General features: G+C 36.0%; 2 protein-coding genes across 2 annotated transcripts in view; one reads left to right on the forward strand and one right to left on the reverse strand.

Annotated features, from left to right (window-relative positions):
* LOC133745907 (uncharacterized) overlaps window positions 1–14,511 on the forward strand; it is a 37,244-nt gene that overhangs the window by 18,555 nt on the left and 4,178 nt on the right. The window lies entirely within an intron of this gene.
* LOC133745529 (alcohol acyl transferase 1 allele GSa-like) lies at window positions 9,195–11,937 on the reverse strand. Its single transcript, XM_062173612.1, has 2 exons — window positions 11,412–11,937; window positions 9,195–10,277 (listed from the first exon to the last, which is right to left on the reverse strand). The coding sequence occupies exons 1-2, from the start codon at window positions 11,859–11,861 to the stop codon at window positions 9,372–9,374; spliced, it is 1,356 nt and encodes a 451-aa protein (XP_062029596.1). The 5' UTR covers window positions 11,862–11,937; the 3' UTR covers window positions 9,195–9,371.

Raw genomic sequence — 14,511 nt, forward strand, 5'->3', positions numbered from 1 at the left:
AACTTTTGTTTCAGCAGTGGAGTAGTAGAGGCCAATGACACAGGATATGAGAGTATGAATTTTGATGATAAACTAGATGTCAGTAAACGGTGGAAGCTTTGAACACAGCAATGAAGTGAGCTTTAACTTGATCACAGTAACTGAATTTTTTTTGCTTGAATTGCTTAGCTTGCTTTTCCTTCATTGTCACAGATTTGCATGATCATGTGTCTGACTAGCATATCTGAGTCATATACATTCTTTTTGCTGTATCTTGCTTGGTGTTATCTTCTAGGTCAATAAATGCTTTCATGTAGGATTTTCATTTGTATAGGATTTCTTTGTGGCTTGGCTTTGGCTTGCTTACTTATTTTAGCATGTTCTCTGTGGTTGTATGACTTATGGTAGCTGTGGTAACACATTGACCACACACAACCTTGACTTTATTGCAGTGGTGCTAGCTTTGTCGTTGCTTTAATTGGCTGCTGGGAATTAGCTTACTAGGCTAAATCGCTGCATTTTGGTCGTCACGATATCTAGGTGAGCATCCATACAAGAGTCTTCTCGTGAAATATGCTTGCATTTGATTATTCAAAGTTGTATTCTTGAATGCAATTGAAACATTGGTCGATCTTTTCTCTGGTGGTGAACTCTTTATGCTTGCTGCTGGGATTTGAATTTGCTCAATAATCACAACGATTGATTGATAGTATATGAATATGGATAATGCTTGTCAAGAATTGAAGTTAATAGCATGAATTTGCATGGCATGTTTTGTTGTGGCTTGTTTTAATTGTTGCAGTTATCACATAACATACTTTGTTTTGTTGCTGGGACTGTGATGTAACCTGCCTTTGTGAGCCCTTTTTTGCTAGCCTTTTGTGAGCCTTTCCTATTTTACTGCTATAATTGTGAAAATGAATGATATAGCATGGCGTTGTTTGGCTTGGTATATGTAACTTTCTTAGCTTGGCTTGATCATGTTACTGACACTTTATCAGTAATTTGCTTGGCTTGAATTTGCGATGGTTTGCATGGCATGGTCTTGCTTGATTAGCTTTGATATTGTAAAACAAAAAATATCTTTGCTTGGCTTGACTTTTGTTTCGATTGAACTTGTGATAATCATGCTTGGGCATATACTAAGCATGAGCTTTTGATGGCTTGAGCTAGCAGATGGTTACTTGGTGGACGCACTCATTTGAAAGAGAGAAGTTTGTATGCTTGGCATGGCTGTCTTGGTTATGATCCGATTGACATATGCATGAGGTGTTCTAGGTATTAGCTTGGCATGATGGTTGTTTAAAGGGTTAGAAGCATCTGTTGCTTGATAGGAAGGTGCTTTTGGTTATTGAAACTAGGTCTGGTCATTTTAAGAAGAATCGAGATTTGGTCTAGCTAGCATGATAAGAGGTTGTCATAACAACAAGAGATTGTTTAGAAAAAATTTGGTATGGATAAGGTTAAAAATAGGTTAGCATGTTGGTTTAACGAAGTAAGATTATCACAAAATGGTTTGGAAAAGACTATTGATTTGAATTATATGGCATGGCAGTGGTTCGTGTTGCTTTTACAGCAGCGTTTGGCAATTTGGTTTTTCGCATTGTCTTGCTTGACTCTCCAGGTATACATGTCTTGATTAATTTGTTGTCATGTAAGGAATTTGGCTTGGTAAGAGCATGAGCTTGTATGATGTCTGCCTTGCTTGTTTCGGTTTGAATAGATTCAATTAGTGACCATTATGCTTGGGCACGTCGTAGGCATGTGCTTGATGGTATAAGCTTGTGACTTCCTCAAGTTTCTTTAATAATCAAATGAGAGTGCATTAGTGTTGGAAAGCATGTGCTTGGATGTAATGGCTTGGTGTCATTCTCACTTGGTTTTCGATGCATATAGGATCTTGCAAGATTCGAGCTTGGAATGACTTGCCTTTGTATGCTTGTTAGTTCGCTGTTGGATGCATGACCTTAGAGAGAAGCTTGACATTATTGGTGTTTGTATGCTTATATGCTTAAAATATTTTGCTTGACATTAGCTTGATTAAGTATTGAATTGTTACTCTTGGTCGTGAATCCGCTTGGCTTGACAAGGAGCTTGGCATGAGTATAAGCTTGGCATGAAGTATGAGTGGCATGAGCATGAGTTTGGCATTGTGTAGATGGATCTTTGATTATTCAAAAATCATAAGAACTTTGACTCTTTCCGTTTTTTTTTTTTTTTAAATCATGATGCCTTGAATGGGCAGAAAGTGATTAGAACTAATCCAGCAGTAGGGTGCTTGGAAGCCTTAAATTCTAGTTCACATTTTCCAATGAATCAATAGACTATAGGCATGTGCTTTTCATCATGAATCATCTTTCACCAAGCCCCCACGTATACCTTACTTCGAGCAAAACCAATCTTTTGCAAGTAGCACGGCAGTGACACAATACCACAAATATGCATGCATAAAGGCTGTCATGTTTGCTTGCAGGTCGTGATTCATGCTTGAGTTATATAATAGAGATTTAAGCTCAGGTCTAATTTGATATAGCTAGCATGTTCCGGCTATACTCTTATGTCGATTAATTACTTGTCGACTAATCACCGGCTTGGCATGGCTTGAAATTGTTGAATTAGGATTTAGTAGGAAATGCAGCTGCTGCATGAACTTCTGCTGGAATTGCTTTAGTACAAGCTTTAATGACATGTATGTATGCTCGGTTGATTATGATGGTGAGTTGTTTTGGCTTAGAGGACATAAAGACAACATGTAATGAAAAATGGTTAGAAGTGTTTACTTTCTTCATCTAAACAAAAATGAAAGGGAAGGACACTAGATTTTGATAATGGATAGAATTTAGTAAAGGAGGTGGATTAGGATACTGAAGGGAAGATGGTTCAGTGTTTGGTTTTGAGAGTATGCTTGTATGCTTGATCGTCTGAAATCAGTAGCACATGGAAGCTTGAATCTTGAATAAGTGCTTGTTGATCTTTGAGTTTGAATGATACATTGCTTGCTCAAATTCTTTGAATTGAATTGTTTTTCTTCTGTGGTCAGATAGGATTAGCATGCTAAAAGTTCAGTTTCTTTTTTTATGTATTTGGACGTCATCTTTATTCCCAGCAGTAAAATAGGTTGAGTTGTTGATCTCAAAGCTTCAGGCCTGCAAGGTAGTGAATACCGTAATATTGGCGCTAGAACAGCTTAGAATATTTGAGTTATTTTGGGCATAATGGCTTGTTTTTTTTTTTTTTTCCGAGCTCCTTTTAGCATGGCGGTAAGTGGTGACTTGCATGATTTACTAGCAACTTGATCATGAATAAGCAATGTTACAGTCTTGGCTTTGTTCCAGCAATGAACTTTCTTTTTCTCTTGAAGTTGTCAGGACATTTGAGCACCTTGAACAACTTAAATTGCTTGGGACATTGCTTGAGTTGCATGATGCTCAATCCATTTTGCTTGGTTGCTCCTGTCTTCATGCATGAATTCTTTTTTTTTAATATAATGAATGTTGCGATTGAAGTTTCTTTTCACTTCTTCTGCATGCTTGAAAGACTTTATTTTCAAAATAAGATTGTAAATTTTGAATGTGTGTGCCTGATACGAATATGCATGAGATCCGTCAATAATATAGTAGTTCTTCTTTTCTTCAACTTGCTTGTTGCTGGTTGGTTTGGCGTATGGATCTGGAAAGGTGCTCTTGAGTGATGCAAATGGTAAAAGCCTGATTATAAGAGTGCCTATGCGTGATGTATTGATTCTGGTTTAAATCAATACGCTTGAGCTATGCAATGAATTGAAATGGTATGACTGATTGTGGAGAGTGGATTTGTTTGTGGTGTTGTCAAGATTTGGATATCAATGTAATTTGGTGCTGGTTATGGTATGTAAAGGGAATGATTTTGCCTGATTTGAATATTTTTTGCTTTCAGATGGATCAGCTTGATGCATGAATATGAGGCTAAAAAGTTTAGGATGGATGAGCTGCTGTTAAGGTAATCAACATGAACCAACTCATCAGCCCCCAAGTGCAGTAGCCTGATTAAAAGTATAAGATTTAACTTTTGCTTGCGTGTTCTCCGGCAATGAATATCGCTTGAGAAGTGTGAGGGGCTTGTGCTTATGACCACTTCTGTGTGCTTGGGTTTTAGATTAGAAAACATATGCATGTTGCTTTTGTAAGAGTATTTCTCTCTAGAATTGTAGCTTCATATTTATGTTAGCTAGACATATAGATTGATATAGGTATAAGATATCTAGAATATCATTATTGCCTGGTATAAGCATCAACAATGAAGAGGTTATCTTTTATGCTTCCTGGTAAGGTTCAGTGAAAGGGTATGTTCAAATAGGCTTGAAATGCTCAAGAAGTGGCTAAACAATAGTAAGATTGTTATGCATGTAGCTTTAATGGTTGTAATGCTTGCAGGGGCGTTAATAAACTGCTCCCAGCAGTGATTTTAAAGATCAAGAACAAAGATTAGCTTAATATATGTTGCAACAAGGGGGAAGCTAGCTGCTGGAATCATAGCCTAGTCCTCAGGTAAACGTTTCAACCTTGTAAGGACATGATGATTTGAGATAAAAGATAAATATTTTCAGGAAAGAGGTAGTGTCAGAGTATGAGAGGAAGAGGGGGAAAATGTGATTTCTTTAATTTTCAATAGCTAGATTTGGCCTTTTGAGGAGAAAAACAAAACTTACTTTCACTGATATCATTTTCTGGTGTAAATCAGAGGTTCACAAAAGAGTAAGTAAGCATGACATTGAATCCGGATTTTTCAAAAGTGAAGAACAAAAAAAAAAGTATCTTCTTACTAAGCTTGTTTGCATCACTTTGACCTTTTGCTGCTGTTTTGCTTGACTGTATCTGGCGGTGTTGTGACAGCAAAAGCATGGATAGTTTCAAGAAAAATATCATCCTACCATGGAATAAGAGCATGATTTTTTTTCGAAGCATAGAGCACTGCTATGAAATTGAGGAGCTGTAGTTAAATCATACAGCATGTTTTTGAACTTCATTAAGCAAAGCCCCCAAGTATTCTTGCATGATGCTTGAAATTACTTTTGCAAAAAAGGATAGCTTTGAGGTTGAGTATACTGAGCTGATTTAGGCCTGGGATTAGCACAAATAAGGACTGATATTTTGTCTTCCATGTTGTTTGTAAGGTTTATGAAAAATCTAGTAAATAGGCTCAAAATGCTTGAAAAATGGCTAAACAAAAGTAAGGTAGTTTTGTGGTGCTAATGGTTGTGATGCTTGCAGGATGTTTATATATTGCTCCCAGCAGTGGTACTCAAGATTCAGCGTGACATATGTTCAGCAAGGAAGAAGTTAGCTGCTGGAATTATGGCCTAATTTCCAGGCAGAAGGTTCAGACCTTACCAGATCTAGAAGAAATGCATCAACTGGTGATGAGGTTATTTGTGGTAGCTTGTTTGGTTTTGTTGAAGCCTTAAGGTGAGATAGCTTTTATAGATTGAGTAATAGGGCTCTTAATTTGTTCACTCAATATTGAAGCTTGAATAATGAGTGAATAAATTTGATTTTGACAGCTTTCATGATTCCTGTTACAGAAACTCATGGATTGAAGTCTCATAGTCAATACAATAAGCAACAAGCTTGTGTTTCAATGAGTATTGGCATGTTCATCAAGAGAGCTCCCCTTGATTGCATCTGATACACATCGTCAGTGATAAAGCATGATTGGTTTGAAGTGAGCATGGAAGATTTCTGGAGAAAAATGCTACTGTTAAGGAAGCTGAGGTGGAAACACAGCCTAGTCCCCAGTGAAGTCGCCAAAAATGTAGGGGGCACTTTGATCGGAGTTGTACGGCAGTGGATATTCATGGGTAAGGACCCAAAACTTTGCCCCTTTGTCTGAATTAGCGAAGACTAGGCCCAGCAAACTTCGAAGGATTAAAAATCCTAGGAAGGTTGCTGTTGTGTTCTTCCCGGCAGTTCCTATATATATGCATGGCAGTGAATTGATCATTTCAAAAGAGGCTTGGCAAGATGCGTGTGGCGTGGGAGCTAGAAAAGCATGAGTTTGAGAAGAAGAGGTTCCAGCAGTGTTGTATACTGGTTGAGGTTTGTGAGATAAAGGGGTTCGGATAGAAGGTGGTTTGAAAGGATGGAAAATTATGGATGAATGTGAGAGAGAGGAAGCATGAGAGAAGAAGAGTGCTAGGGAGCTTGCTAGCACACTCCGTCCTGCCCCTGTTTGGTTAGTAACATAGCTATTTATATACAATTCCAGCAGCTAAAGGAATCTCGGTGGAAGGTCTTTACTGCTGGGTAAAGAGATGGCTTGGGTTAAATGCATGTACTGGATTTTGCAATGTGTTTTGGTTTGTCAAGTTGTGTCTAGGGCTATGAGATTTTGGGCAGATTTTCTACCATAATTTAGGCAGGATTTGCTGCTAGGATTGCAATCCCAAGATTTCTGCTGTGTTGCTGGGATTATGGGATTATGTTATGCGGCTAGGATCAAGAATCCTATGTTTAGCATTTACTATTTTGTTTGTTTCTAAAGGATTTGGGCTTGGGTTTTTGGGCTCTCTCTCTTCTTCACTTACCCGTATTAAGAGTTAGGCCGTTGGGCATGAATTTTGGTCCCAAGTCCAAAATTATCAACGAGCCTAAAACTAATAACGGGTCTCATGCAATTTCGTTACCTTCCATACCACTCCCATTCTTATAAGCCCCAAGTGCGTGAATGTGGCTTGGGTCCACATGCGTGGCATGATGTTCGCGGGTGTAATTTGCCTCGAAATATGAATTGGGCTTAAAGCATAAATTGGGCTTGTTAGCTGGATTTTTGGGTGTCAACACAAGTTTTGCGGTCATCACGCCATCGGTCAACCAAGAAAACATGCAAATGACTACAGTTGACCAATCCGATCGGGTTCGAAACTATGGTGAAATTGCCTAAATTTTTAACCACACTCATAATTTATTGTAATAATCACATCCAACGGTCGGTTTTCTCATTTTCTTTGAATTGATAGAGGTTACTCTTTGGAGTGTGTGATATATAAATATAGGTTTATAAGAGTAACTAGGTTTGACCTAGTTGATCGAATTCGAAAGGAAAACCAAATTGGCTAGATTTTTTACAACCACCATAAAATATTACAATCTCTCCATCAAACAGTTGGTTTTTCCAAATTCATTTTCCACTTCATGTTTGCTTTAGAATGAATCTCAACAATTTAAATGCAATGTACAAGTCATACAAATTTAAGAGGCAAATTGGTATAGGCCAATGTATTTGTAATTAAAATTGAATTTTTTATCTTATGTCCACGCACATCCATCGATGAAATATTTACAAACGTGATGTAAAAAAATAAGCAAGTTTTGCGGTCATCACGCCATCAGTCAACCAAGAAAACATGCAAGTGACTACGGTTGACCAATCCGATCGGGTTCGAAACTACGGTGAAATTGACTAAATTTTTAACCACACGTATAATTTATTGTAATAATCACATCCAACGGTCGGTTTTCTCATTTTCTTTGAATTGCTATATGTTGCTCTTTGGAGTGTATGATGTATAAATATAGATTTATAAAAAATTAGTGTCTTTAAAAATTTATTTATCAATAAATTAGTATCTATATATAAATATAGATTTTTTTTGGGTACAATATAGAATCATAGATCTGTTATCTTTGGTTGTATTTGATCATTATCCAATGAATTTCCCAAGCTTGATTAAAAAAAAAAAAAAATTGTGTCTTTAAATATTTATTTATAAATAAAGCCCGCAATGCCCGCTTTGTATGGACGGGCTTGGATCCTTTGATTTTTAATAAAGCCCGGCCCGGCCCGTTGACGACCCCTAATAGTCACACCAGATCAAACATGGAATGAGTAGCCAAGACAATGAGCCTTCACCTCTCCTTCCAGATCATCTGTAGTTAACCGTCCAAGAGCTTCTGCTTGGGATTCCATTGCTAGGACTATTAATAGGAAAAAGAATTTGAAAATTAATATGCATCCACGTATGTGTCTATATGGCTAACATACAGATTCGATCAGTGCAAGAAGAGAATGATCTGAACACACCCAAATGGAATTGCAAGTTCTCTAGCATCCACTTTGTTCCTGCATCACCTCAACACAAAATCCGATCCACTCCAATAATCAATATCCACTAAATTTAGAAACGCAATCAAAATTGAAACAAACAATAAAAAAAAATCAAAAACCCACTTGAACCAAGGCCGTTCTGCAAGGAACTGAAGGATCTTGTGTAAGCCTTTTTCGACATCCCACTCAAATTTATAGCCTTTTGACGATCGAACAAAATCCCTACAGGCCTAAAATATCAAAAACCCAAAACCTTAAATGAATGTCACAGCCGACGAAATCGATTTATTTGTTGCGGCTATTTCTAAGCAGATCATCACGACCTTACATACCTCGCCCTGCAAAATTATAAGCAAATTATAAATACCCAATTCTAAACGAAATTGGCTTCTCTGCTATAACTATAATTTGCTAGAAAAAAAAAGTGCATCATCTGGCCCTTAAAACTTCTTGATGTTTCTTGATGTGGCATCAGCTGACCCTTAAAACTATATCTGACGGTTGTGATAGAATCCAAGCAAATTATAGCATGTCATATTATAGCAGAGAAGCCAAGTCCATTCTAAACGAGTAAACGTTTATCAAATAAAGACGATTTAAGAATGAAATGAAACTGATCATGACGCCGATTACGGAAGATTCGAACTAGATGTCGCAGACGTGGGGAGCTTGGTGGCTCTACGGAGACGACTTGTTTGGAGTCGGAGAGGTCAAGCCTCTTCGCTAATCGACTTAGATCGATCCTCGTTAAAGGCAACGGAAAAGGCTTTTAAAAGCTTTGTTACCCAGAATCAAAGCATACAGATCTGGTAAGGAAAAAAAAAGCGATAGACAGATCGAGAGAATTACCTATCCGTTGTGAATAAATTTGTTTGCTCAGAGCTAAAAGAATCTGAGCTCCGATTTGGTTCATCGAGGAAGAAAATAATGGGCGAGGTAGTCCTTGTAAGGCTATCAGGACCCCCTTAATAAAAATGTGTCCTTACTTAATTATATGGTGTCCTTATTGCCACTAATTGTAGCAGTGTATGTAAGTGTGTATAAATTTTCTCAATAGACGGTGTGTTGTAAAATCAATTTCAACCAAAGGAAAGTTGACACATTAACAGCAAACTAAGAACCAAAAAATAATATATACACACCATTTATAATATTTTATAGATGATTATGCTGAAACCAATTCCAGTACAAGTCTAGAAAGTTCTTTAACCAGATGACATGAGCATATTTTGACCAAAAAAAGAAAAGGATGACATGAGCATATTCAATATAACCTTAAACCATTGTACTTAATGAGGTAATTGATTATATTATATACATGATCGTATCTTCACTTTGTCGAAACTAATCATCTTCTTGAACTCTTGCTGAAACCTCTCCATGGACGATAATGGCAAGCATATTGGTACCAGAACTTCATATTGCTCATCTCTGTTTGTCTTCTTGACATAGTAGCTAATCAGATCAGTGGACTTAGCAACTCCAGCATATGTTGGCTTTCCCCACCCGAAATCAATTTCTCCCGCACCTGTTCGTGTGTTATCCGAAACTGTAAAGTCACTAATGCCATTCATTGCAAGTGGAGGTCGTCCTCTTATCACAGTAAAATCAGCCACAGATCTCAAGTACTCTTCACTCATTTTAGCTTTCGATTTTTTCACCAACTCCACTGCATATCCCAACGGACTCTTACATAAACGTTCTGCAGTTGAAACAACAGCCGGATATGCAAATGCGTTGCCATAGTATCCCCGAGGAAGACGTACATTATTGTTGTGTTTACCACGTGCATTAGCTATGCATGACAGACGGACAATCTGTTTCGGGTCCATTTGAAGTGAAATTGTTCGACATTTCCACACGCAAGCTGTTATTAAATCAAATGTGGATGAACAGGTGGAAAGGTGTGGTGGAAGATGCTTTTTAAGGGCCTTTATCTCCTCAGGACCAAAACAGAAAGATTGTTGGACCGTCGCTGCAGAGTTCAGATACGAGCGATCAATGGTATCATCAAATTCATCATGTGTACATGAAATTCGTGGGGGATCTCGGGCGTTCAAGAGCTCTCGTTCCCACACTGGTGGAGTAGAAGGTGCTTCTGCGCCTCGGGCAATCTCGCCTACTGCGTTCAAGAATTGAACCAAACCAAATGCGTCACCCATTGTGTGGTTTAACCTCAATGCAAGTATGAAACCTCCGCAAGTCAGACGGGTTACCTACATCAATATATTGCAAATATGAAATCTCCATTAGACTAATGTTTTTGGCGTATATATATTAGACTAAAGTTCAACTATTACTATGTTCGTCCAGAGATTAAATACAAGGATTATGTGTGAGCAAAAAATGGGGGGAGTTATGATTATGAATTTATACTCTTTAAATGTTGCAATACAAGATAAAATTGAAATAAACAAAATCAGTATAAGGGTGGTTCTATTCAGACCTTCTAATTTGTTATTTAGATCTCCTCTATTTTTTATAAAAATTATAAAAAAATTGGGAGGTATGGGCACTTGGATACATTGTCAAAGATCAATTCTTATCGCCAGGAAAGATCAAATAGCTAGCTAAGTTGAACTCAAAAGGAGAAGAATCTATGGGGATGAGAAGTTGAGAACACACGACTGTGCTACAAACAGTCAAATCTTTTCTTTTCTTTTGATTTTTTAATGGGTAAAATTAAAAATAAAATTTTACAAAAATTAGAAGAGACCTAAATAGCAAATTGAGAGGTCCGACTAGAACACCCTAAGCATCAAAAGATAACTATATGGTAACTTGCGAAAAAAGAATAGAAAAAATAACAAAAAGAACACCGAAGAAGAAAAAACATGCATAAGAAAAAAATAAAAGTCAATTAAAACACTACAAAGAACACCGTTGTTTAGATTGGATTAACTCAACTTATTTTTTATTGTTTTATTTATTTTTATCATATCAATATGCAACTAATCTATTGTGAATCTAAATCGTGACTTTCCACTTAAGTATTATGTCACGAGACCAAATGGTACTGGACTTATTAATTGGTTTTTAATAATACTAAAAGAAAATTGTGGATTCTTGCTCTATCTAGTGGTTAAAAATATTACTCCTTATTTTGATATCTAAAATCCAAATTTCAGATCATTTAGTAAAACGAAAAAGAAAAAGAAGCTATCAATGAACATAGACAAAACAAATGCACAGATAGAATCTTATTGTAACTAATATCAAAATCGTAAATTAACAATCAATGTTTACTAAAGTTGAATTATATCCTTCTGGTAACTGTATCCACTTGGGATTGCATGAGCTAAAAGAAATTATAGTAGATGGAGTTCGTATAATTAAGTTGATCACTTCACCTGTATCAAGATCAAAGGAGAACCAAGAATACCATCAGAGCCCGGCACGTTAAACAAGAACTCCTCTAGGAATGGACAAGGCGGTAGAATTGCATCCTTGAGTTCGTCGAGCGTGGCGTTGGCATTAGCCTCGACGAACAAGATGCCTTCTCCAGTGCAGTCCACCGTAAGCTTTTTCTTATGCACTTCCCTGAGCCTACCAGCCAAAGGATAGTAATACACCAGTGCTCTACTCAGCGCGTCACTCATCACCTTAACAGGGTCATTTTGTTTCAACAATATTGAAGGATTGTTCTCGTAAGAAATGATGAATGGAACATTGAACCTGAGGGTTTGCTTGTCGTCGATATCAGACAGCAGCTTTGTTTCATGTGGTGTTGGTTTTGCAGGTGTTATCAGTCGCGGTTCGCAGCGATTCACCTGGAATCTGAGAGGGCATAATGGGGCCATCTGGACAATCACACACTCCGCGGCTCTCTCTCTATCTCTTATTTGTTTTTTCTATGAACTCTCTCACTCTCTCTTATTTGGTACAAGTAAACTTTTGTTGAGAGGGATATATATACACACACACTGACACACACACAGAGGTTCTGGGGTCCTCCTACATAGAAATTTGTTTGGACTTTTGGACTGTTAAAACTATTGGCTAGGTATATTAAATTGTACAAATTAAAGGTGGGTAAAGCTTGCCCAGCTTGAGGTGACTTGTGAAAGCAAGGTTTTTGACATTCTACGGACTAGCTTCAAAGTAGTGAACACCACTAGCAAAACAACAAACTCACACATATTATTTAAATAACACTGATACTTGTGTAAAACACCGATTCAAAACAACCGATCTCTGTTTTTTTTTTTTTTTTTTGACTTTGTCAAGGAGAACCCAAAGGCTTCCTAGGCCCAAGATAAACCCCTTCGGCGCATGTGAAATGCTCCAACTGTGCATTGCAGCACAGTGCCTGGCCACTTTGACAGCTTCGGGGAACCGATCTCTGTTTACTAGGCCTTTTATTGTAAGTTTATCTTGTTTAATGAAATTTCTTTTTACCGACCCAAAAAAAAAAACGGCATGGAATCATTTGTCCCCAAATTGCATGTTCCCTTCCTGTATCCTCTTATCAGACTCCTCAACAAACTTTAACTCTTATTGAAAACAATGAAAATAAAAATAAAATTATGGAAACTGAATTGAGACTCATTTACCCAGTTACTTCTGTTTCTCTATGTTCAGTAGCTTCTTCTTCTATTTTGCAGATATTGATTTACGAGTTTTGGTAGAGATAAGCCAATGGGCAATGATATAGGGCCTCAATGAGGCCTAAGATTTGTGGCCTCAAATCCTAGGTGTCATGCCATGTAAGCAAATACAATTTTTTTTTTAATTCCACATAATATATCTTGCCACATCATACTATTGCAACACCAACTTTACCCTTTTATATTTCCTTTTAGATGTTAGGGGGTGAATCAATTACATTAATGAATTTAATTAGGTGATGAAAAAAATATCAGCTATTAATTATGTACTAATTTAAGAGATATGTCTACAAATTATTTGACCAATATTTTTCTTCATTTAATTAAATTCTTTCCCATAATTTTTCTTTCCAAATAGCATTAATATATTGAATTAGGTGTCAAGAAATAGGCATTAAATTTTCTTTCCAAATATTGATTAATTTCATCCAAAAAAATAGCATTAGTAAATTGAATTTGGAAAATATGTGGTCTAAATTAAGAGGTAAGAAAAAATTCCATGTTAGTACCAGTCATTAATTACCATCTACAATCTAAATATTAGGGAAAAAACAAACAAAAAATAATAAACTCAATTTCAATGTTTAAACCCTAGCTACATAAAGAGAAAAAAAATGAACAAAAGAATATATAATAATCATATGAATATGTATTTTTCACATTATATTTTCAAAATTTGCAGGAACCCAATAAAGGTTGAATTTATATACATGTGTTATGCAAAGTTCGAATGTATGTGCAAATCTATTGACTGAATTACATGAAATTTTTTCTATTCTTAATTGAAGAAAAAAAAAATTGTTGTTTAAATTGAAGCATGAGTGTAATGAAAAGGAAAAATGAAAAAAAAAACTAAAATAAATTTTTTTTAGAAAAAAACCAAACTAATTTAGGGTCATTAGATTTTGAAAGGATAAAATGGTCTTTTTCTCAAGAATTACATAACATGATTTGACAAATAAGTGACGTGTATAGGTGACATGACATGACACCTAAGATTGAGGCCATAAATCTTAGGCCTCATTGAGGCCAGAAATCATTTTCCTAAGCCAATATAATAGAAACTAAAAACCAATTCGAAACATCAATGAATTTCTAAGTTCTACCCATGACCAGATCATAATCTATTTGGATTTGGTTTATGCTTTTAGATTCAAAGTCAATGAATTCTATATATATGGAGTAAAGCCAAATAAAATTTCTTTGTTTCGCAGCTAGATTTACGGTTAGATTCTTCAAGTAAGAGTTTTAGATTTGGATCTAGACATTTCTGAGTTGGTATATTTTGGGATTGAAAGCAATGGGTATGTTGGAGAAAACTCAGAAGAAAAAAAAAAAAAAAAAAAAAAAAACTCTATATAATTTCAAGCCGCCGACAGAAGAAGAAAACTCTTGACAAATAATGATAATGGAAAATTTGATAGTGCCTGCCAACTACATGATCGTGCTGAAAAGCCTGAAATAAAAAATGCCTTCAATAAAATTAGGGTGGTTCTAGTTTGACCTCCAAATTTGATATTTGGACTTCCAACTTTTTTCAATTATTAATAAAGTTTGTCAAGTCATATGAAAAGTCAAATAAGGACAAAAGAGAGAAAAATAGGAAAAAAAAAACAAAACAAATACTCTTCTTACCTCCCCAAATATAACATTCAATTAATTTTTTGTCCAGAATTTCCTTATATTGCCCATGTAGTTTTATAATTTACCTAAAACAATTAAGTAAAAATAATAATTATCATTTAATACAAAAGTAAATCCAAAACAATCTGGTTTGAAATTTTCTTAAACTAAATTAATTAAATATTATGATATAGTTATTACTCGATCTTTCAACCCAAAA

The sequence above is a fragment of the Rosa rugosa genome, chromosome 4 (assembly GCF_958449725.1).
Source record: "Rosa rugosa chromosome 4, drRosRugo1.1, whole genome shotgun sequence".
Taxonomy (NCBI): domain Eukaryota; kingdom Viridiplantae; phylum Streptophyta; class Magnoliopsida; order Rosales; family Rosaceae; genus Rosa; species Rosa rugosa.